This window comes from Brachyhypopomus gauderio, chromosome 3, assembly GCF_052324685.1.
Source record: "Brachyhypopomus gauderio isolate BG-103 chromosome 3, BGAUD_0.2, whole genome shotgun sequence".
Classification (NCBI taxonomy): Eukaryota; Metazoa; Chordata; class Actinopteri; order Gymnotiformes; family Hypopomidae; genus Brachyhypopomus; species Brachyhypopomus gauderio.
This window is the reverse complement of record NC_135213.1, coordinates 26659704-26682479: the sequence shown is the minus strand read 5'-3', so window position 1 is coordinate 26682479 and position 22776 is coordinate 26659704. Positions and strand designations below refer to the sequence as shown.

Sequence of the window (22776 nt, the reverse complement as noted above, 5' to 3'; positions counted from 1 at the left end):
GTCTCACAGTTGTGGTCAGGAAACAGGTCATTTATAGCCCTTTAATAGCCTCCAAGGTCGATTTTGGGAGCTAGTGTCATATGAACCAGTCTTCCTTAGGATTTTAATTCTATATTTGCATACATTTGCATTAGTGGATCCTGTCGTTAAATATTTACAAATGGAAATCCTTATAAAAGTATACAATCCTGATACTCTCTATACGAATATAAACATTTACGTTTTTTCACTTTTTACACATTTTCCATTATGGTTGACTCATTGTTTGCTGATCACGTGGTCACAAAAACTGCACAGCTAAGGTACTTCATGTTTGAATCTCATTTTTGGCCTCTTAAATTATTGACTTTTAGGCATTTTTTTCAATTTGTTTCAATAAAATCTACTCCAATAAATGAAAAAGATGCACACTGCTGGTGGTAAACAGCAAGGATTTAATTGAAATTAAATTAAAAATATGAGTACCAGATCTATTGCATTATATTAACAGTACAGTTCAGGGTTACTCTAGCAGGGAGTCATGTAGGTGTACTTGAACACAAATGCACAGTGAACATTCAGCTACCACAGGTTGCACACCAGATACTGTAGTAATGCAGTCTAACACAAGACCACCAAAAAAAAGAGAATCCTTTTTTCAGTCCTTAATTTTCTTACATAGAGTACAAAAGTTAACCCAGAGGGGTTACTGGGGAACCCCTTCAGAACAGTTGGCTACTCTGTACAGAACTCTCAGGGCTTCAGAACCAGGTCATTCAGTAATGCTATAGAAATGTGTGTGTGTGTGTGTGTGTGTGTGTATGTGAGAGAGAGAGAGAGAGAGAGAGAGAGAAGCAATAATAATGGCAAACATGTACAATGCACTGACACAGAAAGTCAGCTAATGTTAGACATGCAACAAGTAACCCAACTTGCTGAAAAATGTACAATAATCATAAAAAAGGAAACATTAGAATTGCATAAATACTTTGTACAGTTTGTTTTGCTGGAAAGGAACACACCCCTTTAAAATGACAGCCCCCAACATAAAAATGCCTCTGCTAAAACCATGAGCCTTAAATGTGCCTGCTTTACACGAAGGTGCGAAAATAAATTTGGATTTATATAGCCATCTTGTCTTTAAGCTGTTTGTTAACAGCACAATCCCAACCGCTTTGATGTCATGATTGCACGCTAAATTACAGTACATGAGAGTATAATAATCAGAATCATGATAATGCATATAGGGTTCCTCAGCAAATGATAGGAAATGTATATAATAGTGAATAATACACTACTGGAAGTGTGGCATTTCTTCCTTTAAAGTGATCTGTGTGTCTAATATTAGTTAACGAAGGAAAACAAAGGTTTCTTCCCAACAATCAAAGCAGCACTCTTAATGCAGCATTGCCCACAGTATCGCTGACGACAGACAGCAGAAATAAAAGACGTTTCCACGCTCACAAAACATACTGAAATTATTCCAGTTTCTTATCATTCCAAAAATGAGTAAAATGCCCGTTTCACCAGAGCGTGCTGGATTCCACCACACCACTTTTGAGCGGTTCTCACGTTCATGAGGGAGACTCATGGTTTTAGACATTCTGCAGATGTGTCTAAATTGATACGCGTCTTTAAAAAAGAGTCAACCACAGCAGTTTCTCTTCCAGATTTCATATAGGAGAAACTCACACTGGTCTCCATGTTGATTGAATGGACAAAATTTTCTGTTTTAGTGTCAGTGAGAATAAAGCTAGTTCAAACCACATTTAGTAGTGATTGAGATTACATGTAAAATGTAAATAAACTTGAAAAAAAGTCCCTCATTAGCGTATATACTGTGATTGCTTCCAATATTCAGTCAGGTGGAAAGTTGTTAGTTTCATTTTTCATAACACATTTAATGGTTCATATCTGAACCATGGTTAACACCTGAAATGCCCTCTGTCTTCTTGGGGAGGGGTTACATAAATTCATGCCTCAACAGTTTGTTTAAAAACTCTGAAATGACACAACGACTGTTGTTAATAGCTGGGAAACACTACCTTAAGCATGTCTGTACAAGAATGTCTCTAATGTAGAATCAACAGTAGAGTGGATTTGTTTAAAAAGTGTTGTTCCTTTGTTCATAAATATGCTAAAAGTTCTATACCAAAGCAGATTGGCAACAAAAAATCTAAAATAAACAGTAATTTCTATCAAGTATTGGCAGCAGTTTTGATACTGTGGGCAACACATCAACGTTAACACATTGTAAACAAAAGAAGTATTTGCATAACTAGACACAGTAGTAATGTCAACCCACAAACATTTATTATTAACATTCATAGTCCCGATATTATACCCGCTGGGATGCCATGAGTAGTGACATTGACTACACACAACCGCTTTAGATTTGAGACGTGTTCGCGTTTAAGTCAGGAGTGGTATGTTAGAATGCTATGTTACAGGCGAGGTTTTTTAACTTATATCTCTTGGTAATGACTTCTCATTCTCCTGTTCTAGTTAAAAAGGCCATTGTAATTATTTACAGTATAAACAAATTTCATCTGGTTTCATGAAGAAGGTTTAGAGCACGTGTTTTTTTCATCCTAAATCTAAAGTTCATGGAAACATGATCGAACAAAATGCCAAAGGTGAAGCACCAATCACTTATTAGGTCTTAACCTCCATCTGTGAAACGATGAACATTAGAGAAGCCAGTTTAGTCTCCGTCAGTGCTGTACAAACGGTATTGTCCGGGGTGGCGGTGAGAGTTCTTTAGAGGATGGGGGATGGGTCTAGTTTCTGGAACCTTCTTCCGAGGCCCGCTCATGCTGCAGGTTGTAGTAACAGTTCTGACACACGCGCACAGGTGATGATATCTTCAGCCGTTTGATCTCTGATTGGAAGCGACTGCATCTGAGAGAAGAGACAGAGTGTGTGAGTGTGTGTGTGTGAGAGAGAGAGAGAGAGAGAGAGAGAGACAGAGAGAGAGAGAGAGACCTACTTCTGGCAGAAGAGCTGGCCACAGTTGCGGCAGTGGTGTCGGCGCTCGGTGAGGGAGAAGCGCACGGAGCAGCCGGAGCAGCTGTCCCCCTGCTCGTCCTTCACCCAGTGGTCAGCACGACCCGCCTGCTCACTCACGGACCAGCTGAAGACACGCCCACGCCCGTCACCCACCAGGATCTTGCTGTGGTCCCTGTGGCAAAGGGGATGGACCACGTTAAGGAGGTGAGGGGCGGAGGTGAGGGGCGGAGGTGAGGGGCGGAGGTGAGGGGCGGAGGTGAGGGGCGGAGGTGAGGGGCGGAGGTGAGGGGCGGAGGTTAGGGGCGGAGGTTAGAGAAGCCATGTGACAGGTGTGGTCAATTTGAAGTGTGAGGAAGAAGGGATGAAATCACTTGACTATTAATTTTTTTTTAATAATGTGTATGTATTTGAGACAATTGCTCATTTATACTGGTGTGTGATCACTGTTCTGTTGTGGTTGTACTGGAGCTGTAGATGGTGAAAACACAGCTGCCCAGGACCCACTGAGTAGAGCGTCTGCGTCTCTCCTGCTGGGTTTCTGCACATTTTTCTCTCACTTATGTTGTGCTAGTGTTTTACTTTTGACTGTAAACACGTGGGCCTGTGGACACACACACACACCGTGCGCGTGTGTGTGTGTGTGTGTGTGTGTGTGTGTGTGTGTGTGTGTGTGTGTGTGTGTGTGTGTGTGTGTGTGTGTGTGTGGGGGGCGTGTACGCGTGCAGGCTGAACTCTGCACTTACTTTGAGATGGCAAGCGCTGAGATCTCGGCCGGCTGAGCGTTGTCCTTGCGGTCGAAGGCAGTGTGCATGGTGAGTTTACTCCGGAAGACCAGCTGCCTCTCCCATCTGTAGCCTGCTTGGAGGAGACAGCAACAACAACAGACCGCTCAGAGCTGCCAGCCAGCCCCTCCCACATCCACACTGGCCCCGCCCACATCCACAATTGTTGCACTGTGTACTCAGCTACAGGAAGCTGCAGGCACTCCTCTCAAGGAACAACCAGCTTTAAGCTCTGAGCTCCTAATCTTGGCTTTAATGTAATCTCAGAACCCAGAATCTCTATCAGATGGGCATCTCTACGAGGTCATGGTCATCAAAAGGAGTTAACAGTATTTTGCCTATGTGCAGTCCCAGTAGGGAACCCGGTCGTGGCGTGTGACGTACCCGCTCTCAGGCGGCTGTAGGGCCGGGCCTCGGCGGTGGCGCTGGTGGGGGGCGCGGGCCCGTGCGGGGGTGCCGAGAGCGGTGGAGGTGGGAGGCTGGCCCCTACGGCGGGCCTGGCCTGGCCCTCCGAGTAGTTGACGAAGACGAAGCCATCCTTCTCGTCCACACTGAGCGTGTCCGACCAACGGCGCGAGTCGTCCGAGCTGCTGTCTACCGACCAGGAGGCGGTGGTGCGCGTCTTGGGCCTGGGCACGGCCGTGACGGCGGCTGGCTGGCCGACGGGTCTGCACGATCCCGCCGCGTCCTGCCGCACGCTGGCCTCCTCGCCCTCCGACTCACTGCTGTCGTCGTCAGGGGCTTCACGGCCGTCTGAGGGGCATGAGTGGGAGAGACAAACAGATAGATGAATAACGAACAGATGAATAATGGAAGCCATCGGTGGCGTAGGCTCAGCGGTTAGTCATCGCAGAACAGGATGCGATTCTGATGAGCCTTCATATTTTTTAGGTGCTTTGTGCTTACTGGGCCAAAGGAGCTAACGATGAACAGATGGCAAGGTCTAAAAAAAGGCACAGTTTGCAAAGGTGGACCGATATGTTGGAGGTACGTTACCGATTTTTTCCTCTCCGCAGCAGTCCGGTACGTCTGAAAGCTCTACCGGCTCTGGGGCAGGGGTTTCTGGGACTTGTAGGAATTCCATTCTCCAGAACTACAAGAAAAAAACATCTTTAGTGAGCATCAGTGGAGACACTGCATCTCTTGATGTGTCCAATTAAACGAGGGCAAGACGGTAAACACTGGACGGACTGCATCATAGAAGATCGACGGGTTACCCTGACAACGCCGTCCGAGTGTCCCGTGACGATGACGTTCTGGGTGTCCCACTCATTCATCTCGCTGACGCAGCAGCACAGGATCTGCTGGCTGCGGCCCGTGAACGTGTTGGCGCTGGCGATGGGGTTGCCGTTGATGCTCCACACGTGGATGTAGGTTCCTGCGGTAGACACGACGTCCCCCTGTACACAGAAGCCCATAGGCGCGCCACGCATGCTCATTACGGACATTCAACAGAAATGTTTGACACTTAACGTGGCATCAGTCACGTTGCTCATGATGCCCTCTCAAAAATTCTGCTGCCAGACATGCAAAGTTTTCGATTATATTAAAACTGAATCCAAAAGAATCCACCCATCCATCCTCATCCGCTTATCCGGGTCACGGGGGCAGTAGCGTAAGCAAAGATGCCCAGGTTTCCCTCTCATCCATCCATCCATCCATCTATCTATCTATCTATCTACAGCTCTTCTGGGGGATACCGAGGCGTTCCCAGAACAGCCGATAGATATACAGTAGAACCCCGGAAGTCGACGGTAATCTGTTCCGGAACTAGTGTCGACAACTGATGCGGTTGAGTTCCGAATCAAATTTTCCCATAAGAAATAACTGAAAACAGATTAATTGGTTCTCGACCATCAAATTTGTACCATAAATGTCCCTATTTCCCTACAAAAATGATCAACAATTACACTCTTAGGTAAGTAATACTGTATAAAGCTAATGTTTCAACAAAATAATCTAACATATCCAATGAATTCCAATGCTAAATCCATCACACTAATACATTTTTCATACTTCCCTATTGCATTTTTCAACTCTATTGTTGTTCTTACCATTTTCCTCTTCTGCATGTCTTTCTTGGGACTGGTGTTTTTTGTCCAAAACGGTACAAAAAACATACAGCAAAAGCTTGGATCACAGTCCCAAAATGGTTTAAAACTTATTGAACAACAACGCCAACTAACGCCAACTAGTGGCATGTGACCGAATCACGGAATGTATTTTGTTTACAAATGTCAAGCTTCGGTCGAATTCCGAGATACCCGTCGCTGCAGAAGCAAAAGTCCAGGGGGTGGAGCTGGATCTAGATCACCGTTGTCGTCCTAAATTGCTATTCTTATTTACTCACATGACGTTCATTTGTGAACAATCACGAATGTGAAAGTAGGTTAATAATAAACCAATTTTCATCTCGCTAATGCTAGTAACTTTGGTGATTATACTAAATCTGACTATTTCTGTTTGCACGAACAGCCACTGTTAAGTTTATCTAATCTTGGTGTCTAAGTAAGTGACGGTAAAAACTGATGTTAGAAGACGAGCGGTTAGCTAAACAGAATACAGATGTATTAAATACTTATGTATGTTGTGTTCTTCATATTGGACATAAACTGTTAAATTAATTTGTGTTTGCTGTAGTTACTTAAAATTTGTAATGGTTGTGCTGTTCGGTACCGCATGGACACGTCGAGGGGGGTTATTCAGTAGTGTGTGCATGTAACGGCCATGATCCTCATTAACCAGTTCACTGAAAAACTTCACAACTAATATAATGCTATTTATATTTTCCATCCATCTATAGATGCATATCACGGTTTTGAAAAAAGGACAGACGCTTTCAGTTGTGCAGTGCACTACATGTTGTAGTAAATACCACTGTCCATTCTGCACACCTGAAGTGTACCGTCCTAACGAAAAAAGTAATTTTATTAAAGGTAAAAAAAAATGAAATAATACATATTTAAGAAATGTACTGTACTTTATTATGTTGGCAATCACAGATCATTATTCCTGTCCACTTTTATGTTTTCTTGTAAACTTAAAAAAATGTGTATTGTGTTATTTAAATAACATTCAAGGAACATTTTGATCTTTAAACGGTAAAAGGGTGAATTTATTGGATTTCTATTTCCTGGTCGGAAAACGTAAGCGACACGTAGGAGGAGTTGGATTAGATGCAGCTCCGCCCCCTGGACTTTTGATTCTGCAGCGACGGGTACTTGCGAATTCCGGAGCTTTGTTCGAGCTCCGAGACAAACTTTTCTCGAAATTTTGCGTCCAAGTGCAAATAAGTCGAGTATCGAGGTGGTCGAGTTCCGGTGTTCTATATATATATATATATATATATATATATATATATATATATATATATATATATATTATTAAAGATAATATATGTTTAATATAATGGTCATTCCATTTTTAAATACAACAGCTATTTTCATATATAAATTTATTGCAGCTGCTGTCTAATCAATATCCAGTTTTTGCCAGCAAATGCACCGCCAGGATTCACCATACTGCAATAATCCTTATTAGAGAGAAGCCATTTCAAAAGGCTTTTTCAAATTCTTTATTCCAGTGAATCCCAGCAAAGTGTTCACACCCATTGCCTTTTCCAGAACCAATCAGATTCCACCGATCCCCCACGGGCGGAGGTCTGGCCAGGACTCACGGTGAGCTCGTTGATGCAGAGCGCAGACACGGGAGCGCGGTGGCCTCTCAGCTGTGTGACGAACGACAGCTTGTTCAGGTCCCAAATGATGCAGGTGCGGTCGCGGGAGCCGCTCACCACGATGTGGTAGGTGGAGGACGCAGTCAGACACGTCACGGCGTCCGTGTGGCCCAGCAGAGCCTAGGAGTGCACACACACACACACACACACACGGCGCACACACACACACACACACACACACACACACACACACGCACACGGCGCACACACACACACGGCGCACACACACACACGGCGCACACACACACACACACGGCGCACACACACACGGCGCACACACACACGGCGCACACACACACACACGGCGCACACACACGGCGCACACACACGCGGCGCACACACACACACGGCGCACACACACACACACACGGCGCACACACACACACACACGGCGCACACACACACACACACACACGGCGCACACACACACACACACACACACACGGCGCACACACACACACACGGCGCACACACACACACACACACACACACGGCGCACACACACACACACACACGGCGCGCACACACACACATTACAATCAGTATTCCCTGCACAGATCTCGTCTGTAAGGGCTCTGTTTTCTGTAAATGGGGGAATATAGATAATCAGTAGTAATCAATAGTGGGACTCATTAATTCCATAATGTCAAATTCCAACCACCTGAGCACACTGGGGCTCTAGTGTAATTCTACAGTAAGAGTTGCAGTACTGCACTGTTACCTGTTTGAGTGTGAGGGTCTTGGCCTTCTCTTTAGAAGTACTCATTTCCCACACACAGATAGCTGTGCTGGTGCCACCAGTGATCACCAGCTTGGGGTTTGGGCAGATAGCACACAAGATCTGGCCCCATTCAGACAAGCATTCATACACGATCACCGCCTACAAAGAAAAGAAAATGCCTCAAGTCAGACAAAGGATGAAGCCATGGAATATTAAATCAACATCAGCATCAACTATTCATGACATGAGTCATCCATGAATACATGTCTGGCCTTCATACGTCCACTAGGGGGCACTGTTAGCCCTAGGTGGAAAATCAAAGACTCCAGAATGCGATATTGCTCCAATGAGCCATCAAAGTGATGGCTTCAAACAACATAAGAACACGCATCTATGAATGCGCTAATGACCATTCGGCCATACACCGTCCGTCCCCCTGCACATCACGTGCTGTGTGTTTCGTGCAAGGCGACGTCCTGCCTGCCAATGTGGTAGCGTGGTGAAGCTGCTCACCTTGTCCGACTCGTAGTTGGCCAGCCTGCAGCTGAGGTCAGCGTAGCCCCAGGCCAGCGTCTTGTTCCAGGCGGGGGGCACCAGCACCTTGTTCTGCTCCACTGCCAGGATGCCCTTGTCAGTGCACACGATCTGACCCACGGGTTCCTTCAGCTCTGTGGAGCACACGCGCGCAAACACCCGAACACACACACACACACACACACACACACACACACACACACACACACACACACACACACAAGCATTCCAGTGCACGAGTGAACACATCCGCACCCACACACACCCACACCCGCAAACACACACACACACACACACACACACACACACACACACACACACACACAGAGTTGTATGTAACACGTACGGGCTGTGGTGTCCTCTGCTGTCATTTTAAGGTCAGAGCCATTTGGGTTAATTTCACACCCTTGTATGAGGCTGATCAACAAAAACAAAACAACATCCTGACTAGATAAACAGGTTTAAAAGTCAGCTTAGGCCTTTGTGTGGAAACTGGGGTAATCACTCGAATTACAGCAATAGTGGCAGATGTCTGATCTAATGCTGCCACCACTGGGCCCACAAGCTTTACACTTTAAAAGTCTCTTATCTTTCACTCTGTGTATTTTTTCAGCAGCTGTGGCTGTACCTGTATCCATCTGACAGTACCTTTAACAGGAGCCAGGGATGGTCGCAGGTTGTACAGATGGTGGAAGAAGACCTTGTCGGCAGTGGAACTGATGGACACAGGCATGCCTGGGATCTCGCCGTTGGACTTACTGCGCACCCGCTTGGGGGGGTGGGGCTTCTTAAACAGCTGTCGCAAAAGCCCCGCAAACACGTGTCAGCATACAAGGGCAAAATCGTTTCATGCGACATTAAAGAACCTCATAAATATTCAAATAAAGCTCATAAATATTCAAGATGATCTCAAAAGCCATGTAATACACTGTTTTTGTTTCTCACTAAAGTACTAATATTTTGGAGCAACACACGTGGAGGAGGGTGGGCAGTAAGGGTGGCACAGAGGGTCAAACCCGCTCAGTATAGCACCTGCTTGGGGATCTGGCCAAAGTTGTTGATGAATCCGATGGTGGCGGTCTCCTTCAGCGGGTCGTTGATGTTGTAGATGTCCACTTGACCTTCGTAGAATAGGTGGTGGAACACATTGACTGCCTCCACTGCGGGAGGGCCTTGCTGCTTGTAGCCGAAGATGAGATCGATCCATTCGTGGAGGTGGGCGCTGACGTAGTCGCACTCCAGAGCCTAGAAATGCATCAAGAAGGCAAACACTCAAGGGCAGCGCTATCTGGATCTTCTCAAAGCTGTTCAGTGACCAGGATGTTGAGGTGAGATCCGTCTGAAAACTGATACGCTACTGTCCACCTACATCGCTTCAAAGGGCAGAACTATATTTGGTATGCTGCTACAGTGTCTTGTACTGTTCATCTTAATAGGACCGTATCTGTATGTATATTTGGTGCTGTGGTAAAGTGGAAGTGGATGGGAGGTTCTCACCTGTCTGTGAACCCTGATGAACTCCCGTGGATCTCCTTTGGCCCAGGGAGGCAGGATGACGTCTCCAAGCTTAGTCCCATTCTGCTTGCTCCCTGGATTGGCACAAGAAAAAACAAAAACAAAACAAACAAAACAAAGAAAACCATGAAATGTTATAGTAATAGCCTTAATGGGCTAATAAACAATATCATTATCAAACAATATAATCATTGTGTTGTTTTCTGTCAGTTTGATGACGTTCTTTGACAAAGAAAGTCAAAGGTCATGCTAAAGCTGTTTAATTCAAGGGTCATGCTAAAGTTACCCACCTAAGTCAAAGGTTGTGCTAAAGTTACCCACCTAAGTCAAAGGTTGTGCTAAAGTTACCCACCTAAGTCAAAGTTGTTGGAGTTGAGAAAGAACTCCGGGAGGTAGAAGAACTCTGGGATGAGCTCCTTCACGTCAGCCATGTTGTGCTTGGAGGCCGAGAGCCAGGCTTCACGCACGCTGTGGAACATTCGGTCGGCCAGATCAAAATGGCCCCCCTGCGGGAACGAACGGAAGTCGTCACGGTCTACCCAAAGATGAGCCTTCATGCTGCCTTTCCTCTCTGCCATGATCTGTCTAGCAGCCTGAGGACATCCTGTTTTATCTTTGTTTACTGTCTGAGAAGAGCAACACTGAGAGCAAAGGAGGATGCTATTATTGCATGGCGGGTCTCAGACATGCTCTCGGGACAGTGGGTAAGGGAGAGATTTCAGGTAATATGAGCGGTTTAAAGATTTGTTTTGACTGTCTAATGCAAAGGTGTCAAATTCCTGTTCTGAAGGGCCATGTGTTCACTGCCATTCGTTAAAAGTTTAATTTGGTGTGTGGAGGAAAGCGTAAAGTGTGCAGGGTCAGGGTTTAACATCCCTCAGTGGTTTTCCACATGCAGCTATACCTGTTGTGACGCTGAAACAAAGAGAAGGATGAGTAGAGGAGCACAAAAGGAAGGAGAAAACAGAGGGAATAAAACAAAAAGGAGAGAGATGTTAGAGATGGGGGGGAGGGGTGGGTTATTATGGGGAAAACACTGACGAAACAGTGATGGGGAAAAATATATATATATATATAAATAACAAAACACGAAAATCCCTTCAGAAGACCTGAACCCTGTGAGAGTAATAAATGCTCCCGCCTCACCCGCCTCCACTCACCTGGAGCCTGAGGAAGATCTGTGTGAAAGGCTCCATTCGCACCAGGTAGGAGGCCACAATCATGGCGGAGGAGTAATGAGTGCCGTAGTGATAGGCTGGAGTTTCACCTGAACCAAACACACACAACATCCACAGAGCGGTTCAGACGCAGCACAGCAAGCCCACGGCTCCACGCGGCCAATCGCAGGGTTCGCCCCCTACCGTTGGGATCCTCCCAGTCTTTGAACCTCTTCTTGTACTGGATCAAGCGGTCGTCTGTCTGGGCGCCCATGGGCTTGGACAGGTTACGGAATGTCTTCGGATTGTTCAGGTCCAGTTCCTGTGGATATGTCCAAGGTGAATAAACTCCACTAATAAGGATAATAAGGATTCTTTTAAATCCCTCATTGATGCTCAACAATCTTATCTTAACAAAGTCCATTTTCAGTGGTTCACAAGGGTTCCACGCAAGAATGTGACCTTATTCTTCAGCTTCAGATTCAGCAAATGGTCATAGGTTTGACTGTCATATATGATGTGTGGATATAACATGAATACAAGGCTAAGTGCTCTGTTTGCCCAGAGGTTTATTCATAAAATCGTTAAACAGGAGTAAAAAAGGCAGAGAGCCAATAGAAATGGAAATGTATGAAAACAGTAAAAATACACCTCGCCATAGCAAAGAAACACATGACTACAACAGTAGGGGCTTCAAGGGGAAGGTTGGTGAATACAGGTCATGATAATAATGTCAGGGGAAGCAATGGAGGATGCTTACCTGGACAAGATATGACAATATGTCATTATCGACATCACAAACTGTTTCAGAGATCAATGTCACTGTTTATGAAGTCAATAGTCAAGGGGCAAGTGTGATTATAATTTTTTTTTTCAAGCAAATGAAATGGACACAAACCCTTAGTCTATTTTTTTTCCTTTGGGAAACCCTGTATGTGACTTGAATGAAGTCCACTAGTATTTTTTTTTCATGCCCAAGAGAAGATTCTAATGACAAGGATGATCTCGTATAAGCTATTTAATTTCAAATCAGTCTGGATGAGTGGCTCCTGCCTGAGGCCAGATGTGTCCTGTAGAGTTCCGTTACCCAACACCATATTGGCCTAGAGTTCCGTTACCCAACACCACCACGGCCTAGAGTTCCATTACCCAACACCACCATGGCCTAGAGTTCCGTTACCCAACACCACCACAACCTAGAGTTCCGTTACCCAACACCACCACGACCTAGAGTTCCGTTACCCAACACCACCACGGCCTAGAGTTCCATTACCCAACACCACCATGGCCTAGAGTTCCGTTACCCAACACCACCATGACCTAGAGTTCCGTTACCCAACACCACCATGACCTAGAGTTCCGTTACCCAACACCACCATGGCCTAGAGTTCTATTACCCAACACCACCACGGCCTATAGTTCCATTACCCAACACCACCACGGCCTAGAGTTCCGTTACCCAACACCACCACGGCCTAGAGCTCCGTTACCCAACACCACCACGGCCTAGAGCTCCGTTACCCAACACCACCATGGCCTAGAGTTCCATTACCCAACACCACCATGGCCTAGAGCTCCATTACTCAACACCACCATGGCCTAGAGCTCCATTACTCAACACCACTATGGCCTAGAGCTCCATTACCCAACACCACCATGGCCTAGAGCTCCATTACTCAACACCACCATGGCCTAGAGCTCCATTACCCAACACCACCATGGCCTACTCTGGCGTTCAGAACTGCACGGCTGCAGTTATTAGTCTGAATTGCGGAAGCACACCGCACCTCGCAGTCGTAGTCTGCCAGAATCCAGGGGAAGACTGGATACTGCATCAAGTCGTTGTAGGACCGGCCGGCCAGCGTGTTCAGGTGCATTAGATACTGGAAGTTGCTGATCTCTCCTCTCTGAAAACAAAAGAACAATAATTCAGGAACACATCGACCGGGCGAGGAAGAGGCCGTGTGTCTGCACAGATTAAACACCATCACTCACCTCCCATCGCTGCGTTACTGACTTCTCTCCAACCAAAGTGCTGAGGAGGCCAGATCTGGAGGAGCAGATAAGTGTTGTAGTGAGTCAGTGGTCATTCACACTACCCTGGACTGCATTGTTATTTAGCGCCCCTGTGTCCGAGCCACGTACCCTTGCTCCACGCTGGTGTTGGGCCTCTGTCCTGACACTGATTCAGAGCTGTCTGCTAGTGACGGAACCACCGCCAGGAATCTGCAACACACAGCAGGTGAGATCCATCACTAGTGGAAGCACAATCACGCTGATGTGTGTTCTTAGAGGAGTCTGCTTAGAACCCCCCACCTCTGATACACTTTGTTCCTCACTCCCTTCTGGAAGGCCAAAAGGTAATTTCGCCCATCGCCTGAAAACACCTCTACTGCCATTGGCTGAAAAAAATAATAAACAGTAAAAAGCAAAACATTCAAGCTTATCCAGCAAACAACAATAATGTTAATGGAGAACCAAGTACAGTAAACCATTCACAATGTCTGGAAGGTATTCAAATCCACGAGACATCAGTGGTCTCCTCACCTGCAGCAGGTAGCGTCTCTTGTGCACCTCTTTGATGTCCTCATAGGCAAATATACTGCAGCTCCTCTTCAGCTGACTCTGGCTCTGTCGGGCCCCTCGCGGGATAATTGGCTCATGCATGCTGGGATAACAGAGCCGCCTCATTTAGAAACACATTCCAAAATAAAAGTCCCCCCCATCTCAATAAGTTCCACCTAAAAAGCCTCATGACAACCCAGCTATAAGGATGCAGACACAGATCTGGCAGGTCTCAAGGGAGATATCAAGGCGAGATCTTAGAGGCTTACATCAGCTTCCCTAAAAGAGTAACGCAGCACAGCTGCAGTCAGGGAGAACAGTCCTGCTGTCCCTAACAGGTTTGTAAACGCATCTCGCTGGAGAAATACAGTAAACAAATCCAAACAAGGGATGATAAAAGCTGAAAGCTTTCATCCATCCAGAGGTGCAGAGGTCTGGCTCTCACTTTGTGGGAAGAGTCTCAATGTCCCTGATCTCTCTGGTGACGGTCATGGTGAAGCCGTCGATCACGTAGAAGTGTTCTTTCCCAAAGAGCAGGAGCCCCTCACTGGTGTCCAGCCCTTGCACCCGAGCACACCGGTACATGTGCTGAATCTACTCACACGGGAGGACAGAAGCACATCGGAGCATTATGGGAAGAAAAACGCACATCCATAATAAACAAATTAGACCTGAAGAGGGACACCAACACTTCAAGAGCATTTATAATTTATAATATTTGAACATATATACTTGCTAGCATAATGTCATCAGCAAAACTAGCCCAGTTAGGTGTTCTGGGGGGAACTGCAACCCATGATGGTGGGTAAGGTGTATAAGGAGTGAATAAGGAGTGGATAAGGAGTGTAAGGAGTGGGTAAGGAGTGTAATGAGTGAGCAAGGAGTGTAAGGAGTGTGTAAGGAGTGTAATGAGTGGGTAAAGAGTGTGTAAATAGTGTAAGGAGTGGGTAAGTAGTGTAAGGAGTGGGTAAGTAGTGTAAGGAGTGGGTAAGGAGTGTAAGGAGTGTGTAAGTTGTGTAAGGAGTGTGTAAGTTGTGTAAGGAGTGTGTAAGGAGTGTAATAAGTGTGTATGGAGTGTGTACGGAGTGTAAGTAGTGTAAGGAGTGTGTATGGAGTGTGTAAGGAGTGTAAGTAGTGTAATAAGTGTGTATGGAGTGTGTAAGGGTATTTGTATATTCGTGGTGCTTCACAGACCTTCTCTCCCTCCTCCAGCAGGCGCAGCAGGGTGGTGTTGTCGGTCTTCTGCTCCTCGTCCGCACTTCCACCCTCCAGCAGCTCCTGCAGCTGCTCCTGGCTGTCCTCGTCACCGCCGTCCGCAGTGGAGCGCGAGCGCTTCAGAGGAGCTTTAACTAGACCTGCACGTGCAGACACACGTGAAACGTGACACACGTGAAACGTGGACGTGCGCCAGCGCCAACACAGACACACGCACACACAACCCTCCCGCCCAATCAAAATATACCGCTACATATACATATATATAATATCTCACCAAGCAAGCGGGCGAGGACAAGAACGTACAAACAACTGCAGTAATCTAAATTAACCTGACGTCAATTTGTTTCATTTTAAGTCTTAAGTGTTTATTTGTAGCAGTTGTGGTTGTATAATGAATTTAGCGTTTGGCATGGCCACTACAGAGAGCAGGCTTGTACCCAGCATGAATTAGCAACTTTCTGTGAAAACGCAGACTCAGAGCTGTAATACCCTGATTAGTGGAGCTAAGCCGTTAGGTTGTTATGGTCCAGTTGACCGTGACTACTGAGAATTATTGCTTCATTTCATAAACAGGTCATTACAGCAGCCTCAGAGATGGTGTTATTTTTTAAAATACATTTTTGCTCTTTACACTCTGGCAAGAAAGGACCAGAAACTTCTAGAAAAGCCAGAACCACTTAAAGGGTTACTTTAACAAACAACAAGATGCTGGTTAACGACTAGAAGCTAGTGAAACCAATCGGCATTTTGAGTCCTCTGACCTTTGACCCTGGCGATGGTGTCCTCGCCGGGCTCGGGTTCCTGCTGTGAGGTCTCTCCCTCCGTGCTCTGCTGGATGGAGTGTTGGTACATGCCCGGGTTCCCCGACAGCAGACGCATGTAGTACTCCTTGCTGTCGTAGCTGACAGCTCTCCGATAGCGCACGGGCTTCTGCAGGGCAGAGGGGAGACCCCCGTAGCACAGGACGTCTTAGCATTTAAACTTCCAAAACATTAACCCAACAGCCAATGAAAGCTGCCCAGTTAAAGTGAGCTCACATTATTTTATTCAACAGGAACTGTTCCAAGCTACCTTGCATTAATGTTTTTAGTTCGATTAGTTCCATAAGAAAATGCTATGCTTCTTCTTCTTTTTAAGTGAAGGTTAAAATATTCACGATTCAATTAGTATAGAAAACAATCACAGCTCTGCTACTGACACATTCTGAATCGAGCAGACCTCTGCCCACAATCTGCCCTGTGGGTAAATATGAATGACTTGTCAAAAGCACTTAGATAAGCTCGCAGTTGAGTGACAAGAACAGGAACCCAGTCTAAGCAGCACAAATCTTGCTCAGAACACTGAATCAGCCTTGTGCAGCGGCACGGTGAGTTCAAGGCACTATATCCACACACAGTGCTCCGAGGGGTGGCTAATAGACGCGTAGTGAACAACAGGACAAGCAAAGCCAGTGACAAAGGGCCTGACTACAGCTCAAATACATATCTCCTCAGTTTCAAAGGCAGTTTTGAAGGCAGAGTTCGACGAATACAGAGGCAGAAATGCAGACACTCTGCCATTCCTTAGTGCCATGCAGCTGTTTGTGGTAAAGCTGTGGAAAACCATTCTTACACCAGCCTGTACCTGGGACTTGCTGCAGGCCGCCGCCCCCAGCGGAGGCACGAGAGGGGGGTTCTAACAGAAGGGAAAGCAGATGAGGGAGAATAAAAACGAGCAGTTGTTATCTGGTTACCGTTAGGGACGTGGACTTCCCCTATAAACTCCCCGTTAAACTTGCCTGTGCGTACATGACACCGTCCTCGTGTGGCTAATGCTAATTTGAGCAACAACAGACACAAAAGATCCATTCTCTGCAGAGCCTGTTAGCAGTGACCTCTAACCAGTTTTTGGTTTTCCATCATGAATTATTTCTGGAGAAATGTGCATAATTTATGTTGAAATAGGCAAACGGTTAAGTGGAGTAAGAGAGGGCAGGATTGTGCAGAGCAACTGAACCAGAATATATTAGGAAAATAGTGTTTGGAAAAAAGAAAATCCAGATTATTTGCACTGAAACCAAACACGCACACGCACACACACTATACTGGCATAGTCCAACCCCTTTGTTCTCCAGTAAGTTAGGAGGGCAGGACAGTGCAGACGCTGTTTTACACACACACACTCCTGTCTGCTCTGATGCTCTTCCCCTCGTCTGTTTTACTCTCTCTGTTTCTCTCTGTTCTTCTCACCCCTGTTCCCTGCTCCTTCTCTCTCTCAAAAGTGGGTCTAGTGCACACACACACACACACACACACACACACACACACACACACACACACACACACACACACACACACACACACACACACCCCTGTCTGCTCTGATGCTCTTCCCCACGTCTGTTTTACTCTCTCTGTTTCTCTCTGTTCTTCTCTTCTCACCCCTGTTCCCTGCTCCTTCTCTCTCTCAAAAGTGGGTCTAGTGCACACACACACACACACACACACACACACACACACACACACACACACACACACACACACACACACACACTACCTGGGAGCTGTTGTTAGGCTCGCCCTCAGGTACGTAGGGGTAGTGGATGTAAAACATGTCGTTGCGAACCATCTTCTTCCTCATCCGACAGGGTCCCTCCGTCATGTCCAGTTGGAACTTGTCCAGGTGTGAACCAATGGGAGGCCCCCATAGCCCCCTCTCACGCAGCAACTCGTACTCGATGGCCGCCCACTCGTCCGTCACGTACTTAAGCGCATTCTGCTGCCTCTGTTACAACAGTGAATAACAGGACCAGAGTCGTTCAGGACTCACACACACACATTAAAGGGTTTCCCAACTGTTACATTTCAAAGCAGAGATTCCACTGTTGGGACAGACCAAACAAGCCACGTAGAACTCAAGACTTCAATCATTTCCAAATAATAAACCCAGAAATAATACAAGTTTGGGATTAGGTTTTGGTTAAAGGGTCAGGATTAATGTCAGGGTGGGGGTTAGGTGTTCAAGCACTGAGTTGGCGACTGTAGTTAAAATACAGACCCGCTGTTTGGCTGTAGGTTGCTCTGGTAACGAAGCTAAACTTGACAAACTTGACAATCTTATTGTACTGTAATGGTTTTGCTAATAAGCTGCAGGCCTACATTAGATGAAATATGTGGAGATGTATTCATCATTACTAGTTGTAATGTAATGGTCATAATACACTTGTCTCTCCTGCAGTAAGGTGCCAATGCTTCAGTATTTTTACATATGTATCATACTACGCTGTGCTTCAGTATTTTTACATATGTATCATACTACGCTGTGCTTCAGTATTTTTACATATGTATCATACTACGCTATGCTTCAGTATTTTTACATATGTATTATACTACGCTGTGCTTCAGTATTTTTACATATGTATTATCATACACTGTGCTTCAGTATTTTTACATATGTATTATACTACGCTGTGCTTCAGTATTTTTACATATGTATTATCATACACTGTGCAGTCCGAACTGCAAGATACTTCATGCAAACAGCATAGAGACCACCGGCCACTACGATTTCTGTCAACCTCCTGTAATATATACATTAGTCAAGTTATTACATTATAAGATTATATTTGACCAAGGGCACAATAATCTTTGCAGTGTTGTTTAATTTAAAATTTCATTTCATTTCTTCTCATTACATTATTGGGAAATTATGACTATATGGGGTTCTACAAGGCTTGTCATGTCATGTTTCCATAGTGATTTTGAGGTCAGTTCAGGTGATGACTCAACCTGGTCAACCTGGTCACCACAAATGCAGGAAGCAGCACACAGTCTTTAACAGCCTCAGATAAACACCTGTCATATTTACATCATCAGGACAGTCTTTAACAGCCCCCAATAAACACCTGTCATATTTACATCATCAGGACAGTCTTTAACAACCTCAGATAAACACCTGTCATATTTACATCATCAGGACAGTCTTTAACAGCCTCTGATAAACACCTGTCATATTTACATCATCAGGACAGTCTTTAACAACCTCAGATAAACACCTGTCATATTTACATCATCAGGACAGTCTTTAACAACCTCAGATAAACACCTGTCATATTTACATCATCAGGACAGTCTTTAACAGCCTCTGATACACACCTGTCATATTTACATCATCAGGACAGTCTTTAACAGCCTCTGATAAACACCTGTCATATTTACATCATCAGGACAGTCTTTAACAGCCTCTGATAAACACCTGTCATATTTACATCATCAGGACAGTCTTTAACAGCCTCTGATAAACACCTGTCAAATTTACATCATCAGGACAGTCTTTAACAGCCTCTGATAAACACCTGTCATATTTACATCATCAGGACAGTCTTTAACAGCCTCCGATAAACACCTGTCATATTTACATCATCAGGACAGTCTTTAACAGCCTCCGATAAACACCTGTCATATTTACATCATCAGGACAGTCTTTAACAGCCTCTGATAAACACCTGTCATATTTACATCATCAGGACAGTCTTTAACAACCTCAGATAAACACCTGTCATATTTACATCATCAGGACAGTCTTTAACAACCTCAGATAAACACCTGTCATATTTACATCATCAGGACAGTCTTTAACAGCCTCTGATAAACACCTGTCATATTTACATCATCAGGACAGTCTTTAACAGCCTCTGATAAACACCTGTCATATTTACATCATCAGGACAGTCTTTAACAGCCTCTGATAAACACCTGTCATATTTACATCATCAGGACAGTCTTTAACAGCCTCTGATAAACACCTGTCATATTTACATCATCAGGACAATCTTTAACAACCTCAAATAAACACCTGTCATATTTACATAATCAGGACAGTCTTTAACAGCCTCTGATAAACACCTGTCATATTTACATAATCAGGACAGTCTTTAACAGCCTCTGATAAACACCTGTCATATTTACATCATCAGGACAGTCTTTAACAGCCTCTGATAAACACCTGTCATATTTACATCATCAGGACAGTCTTTAACGGCCTCCGATAAACACCTGTCAAATTAACATCATCAGGACAGTCTTTAACAACCTCTGATAAACACCTGTCATATTTACATCAGCTTCCTCAGACCGGGACGGGTTGCCAGAGCATGCGTCAATCAATGTTAGCCGTCTCAGATTTCAGGGGACGATAATTAGGGCGAACGTGATGCGACCCTCCTAAAACGAAGCGTGTGTGACAGGCACATTGCCTGAGTGACTAACCTCTTGATATTCCTTGTACTGCATGGCCACGAGGTCCCGCACTACTGCGATATGGGTGAACATCCACTGGAAGGTTTCCTGCAGATGTAAACACTATTGTAAGTTCAAGTGAATGTGCTGACTCAAATGGAAATGACTGATTGGCCAGAAGGCTTACGGCACAAAACGAATAAGATTTAGAGTGCTCATTTGCATACTGTATCTTTGTGTGGTAGCACAAGATGAGCTCAATGCTGCACTAATGATTAGAGATGGATATACTGCCCCTGCTGGAGTTTAAACCACCCCACTAGGAAGCTCAGAGGCCACTGAAGTGAACCCGGGACAAAAGGAGGACGGTGGTGGGCGGAGCCGGGGGCGGGGCAGGACCAGTGTGGGGCGGAGCCAGTGGCGGGCACCTGTGCGGAGAGGCTGCTCTTGTTCAGGCCGCTCTCTTTCTTGCTGCGCCGGGCTCCGGTCAACTTGGACAGGCCAAAGCCGCTGCTGACCCGCGATAGCTTGGACTGGGTGGGCGGGGCTGCCGCCTCCCCCCTGCTGATGCTCTTCTTCTCATGGGCTAAAGAGGAAAGGGGGGGTGGGGCAGAGGGTAGAGGACAGAAGAGGGGGAGGAGTAAACAACAAAGACTTAAAAAACCCAATCACACCTTGTCCATTCAGCACATGCACATTACTGTCATGATGGAGTAAAATTAAGAGAACTGGACTGGGTACTCGTGACAGGGTGAATCGAAGTGACTGTGAGCAGTATAGTGTCTTTGTGTGTGTGTGTGTGTGTGTGTGTGTGTGTTTTCTGCTTACCAAGATGGTTCTGCCAGCTCTTGGCAGCAGGCTCCTCCAGTGCAGGCCGGGCTGTGGCGATGTCCACGTGTCCCCGGTCGTTGACAGGCAGAGACACCTTAAAAATGTCCTCCAGCATCTGCCTCTTACTGTGCATCAGCTCCGTCCACACGCGGTTCACGGCCTTCAGCAGGAGCTGGCGCCCTGAGTCCATTCACACAGACGTTACAGACACATGAATGTGGTCTATGTGGAAAACGAATAAGCCCGGCGTCTGCGGGGGGGGGGGGGGTGCGTGGGCGGGGGGAGCAGTACCTTCACTGGCGTCCTGGCTGTGGGACGGGTCTGGCTCGTTCTCCGCTGGGATCATCACGTGCCAGGTGGTCATACGGGCCTCCGCCTCCAAGCCAAAGCCCTCCACGCTGCTGTGACACGGAGAGAGGGAGGTCACCCGGCCAGTCGGGCCACACCAGAACGCACGCGATCGTTTGTCGTTAAGAACAACGGGCAGAAGCTTACATCACTCATGCACGTGGGAGCAACAAGGCCTGTAGCACAGAAGCATATAAAACAGCTCTGGGCAGGTAATGGCCTTAGGAACCAAATCAAAGGCCTGATTGATTTTTACTGTGTCAGCAATCGAGTCATTGCCTGGGTGTACGGGACGCTAATATCCTGTTCCAGTGGACCCAGAGGAGCTCACAGGGTTCTGCTGGGTTGAGCGGCGGCACCGTGGAGGCTCTGACTCAGCCTAGATACCGAGCCCTGACAACGGCAGCTCCTGCCTCCAACATCCAGCGCCGTGAGTCACACGCCCTCGTGGAGAACGAGACGGGAGAGGAGCACAAGCGGCACAAGAGCGCTCGGGGACGCAGAAGAGCGGACGGAGCGTGACGCACACCTGCTCGTCCCTGGGGCTGTGGAACCATCTCCCACGCTCTCCCTTTTTCTTTTAATCAGCACACCAGACACGGCGGTGTACATCGCTGCTGTCCAATCAGAATCTTCCCTTCTCATCGTACCCCCCCGAGGGAATAGTCTAAGAAAAACATCCCCAGCCCCCACCTCTGCATTTCCATTTTAAACACATTCTGCTGTCTACAAAGTCTGAAGACACACGGCTTCTCTCCTACGCTGGTAAAGACACACACACAAACACACACACACACACACACACACACACACACACACACACACACACACACACACACACACACACACACACACGGCATCCTCACCCACCTCCCCGTGTGCAGGTTGATGAAGCAGTGGGCCAGGCAGGCCACAAACTCCTGGTCATGGTTCCCCGGGCCCAGCACCAGGTTGCGGTTGACAGTGAGCACGCGCAGCGAGTCAAGCAGCGCCACCTGCTGGGCCACGGTCCTGTGTGGCCGCGACAGCTGGTACAGGATGGTTCGGTTCAAGCAGTGGTAGATGGGGTCCAGAGACAGGCCCTGGGAACGCCTCTTACACTGAGAGGGGGAGTGAGAGAGAGGGGGGGGAGAGTGGGGGGGAGAGGGGGGGGAGAGAGAGAGGG

General features: G+C 46.5%; 1 protein-coding gene across 1 annotated transcript in view; it reads right to left on the bottom strand.

Annotated features, from left to right (window-relative positions):
- Window positions 1-414: 414 nt before the first annotated feature.
- wdfy3 (WD repeat and FYVE domain containing 3) overlaps window positions 415-22776 on the bottom strand; it is a 45677-nt gene continuing 23315 nt past the window's right edge. Inside the window, 30 exon segments of the mRNA XM_076998485.1 lie at window positions 415-2880; window positions 2969-3160; window positions 3732-3843; window positions 4155-4523; window positions 4767-4863; window positions 4988-5170; window positions 7447-7626; window positions 8228-8386; window positions 8741-8895; window positions 9410-9557; window positions 9794-10006; window positions 10259-10350; window positions 10629-10782; window positions 11437-11543; window positions 11638-11755; window positions 13221-13340; window positions 13429-13483; window positions 13579-13659; window positions 13750-13835; window positions 13981-14101; window positions 14444-14592; window positions 15193-15353; window positions 15978-16146; window positions 16840-16890; window positions 17752-17979; window positions 20463-20540; window positions 20861-21018; window positions 21261-21443; window positions 21555-21664; window positions 22482-22711. Coding sequence (XP_076854600.1) covers window positions 2760-2880; window positions 2969-3160; window positions 3732-3843; window positions 4155-4523; window positions 4767-4863; window positions 4988-5170; window positions 7447-7626; window positions 8228-8386; window positions 8741-8895; window positions 9410-9557; window positions 9794-10006; window positions 10259-10350; window positions 10629-10782; window positions 11437-11543; window positions 11638-11755; window positions 13221-13340; window positions 13429-13483; window positions 13579-13659; window positions 13750-13835; window positions 13981-14101; window positions 14444-14592; window positions 15193-15353; window positions 15978-16146; window positions 16840-16890; window positions 17752-17979; window positions 20463-20540; window positions 20861-21018; window positions 21261-21443; window positions 21555-21664; window positions 22482-22711 — 4380 coding nt within the window. The 3' untranslated portion in view covers window positions 415-2759.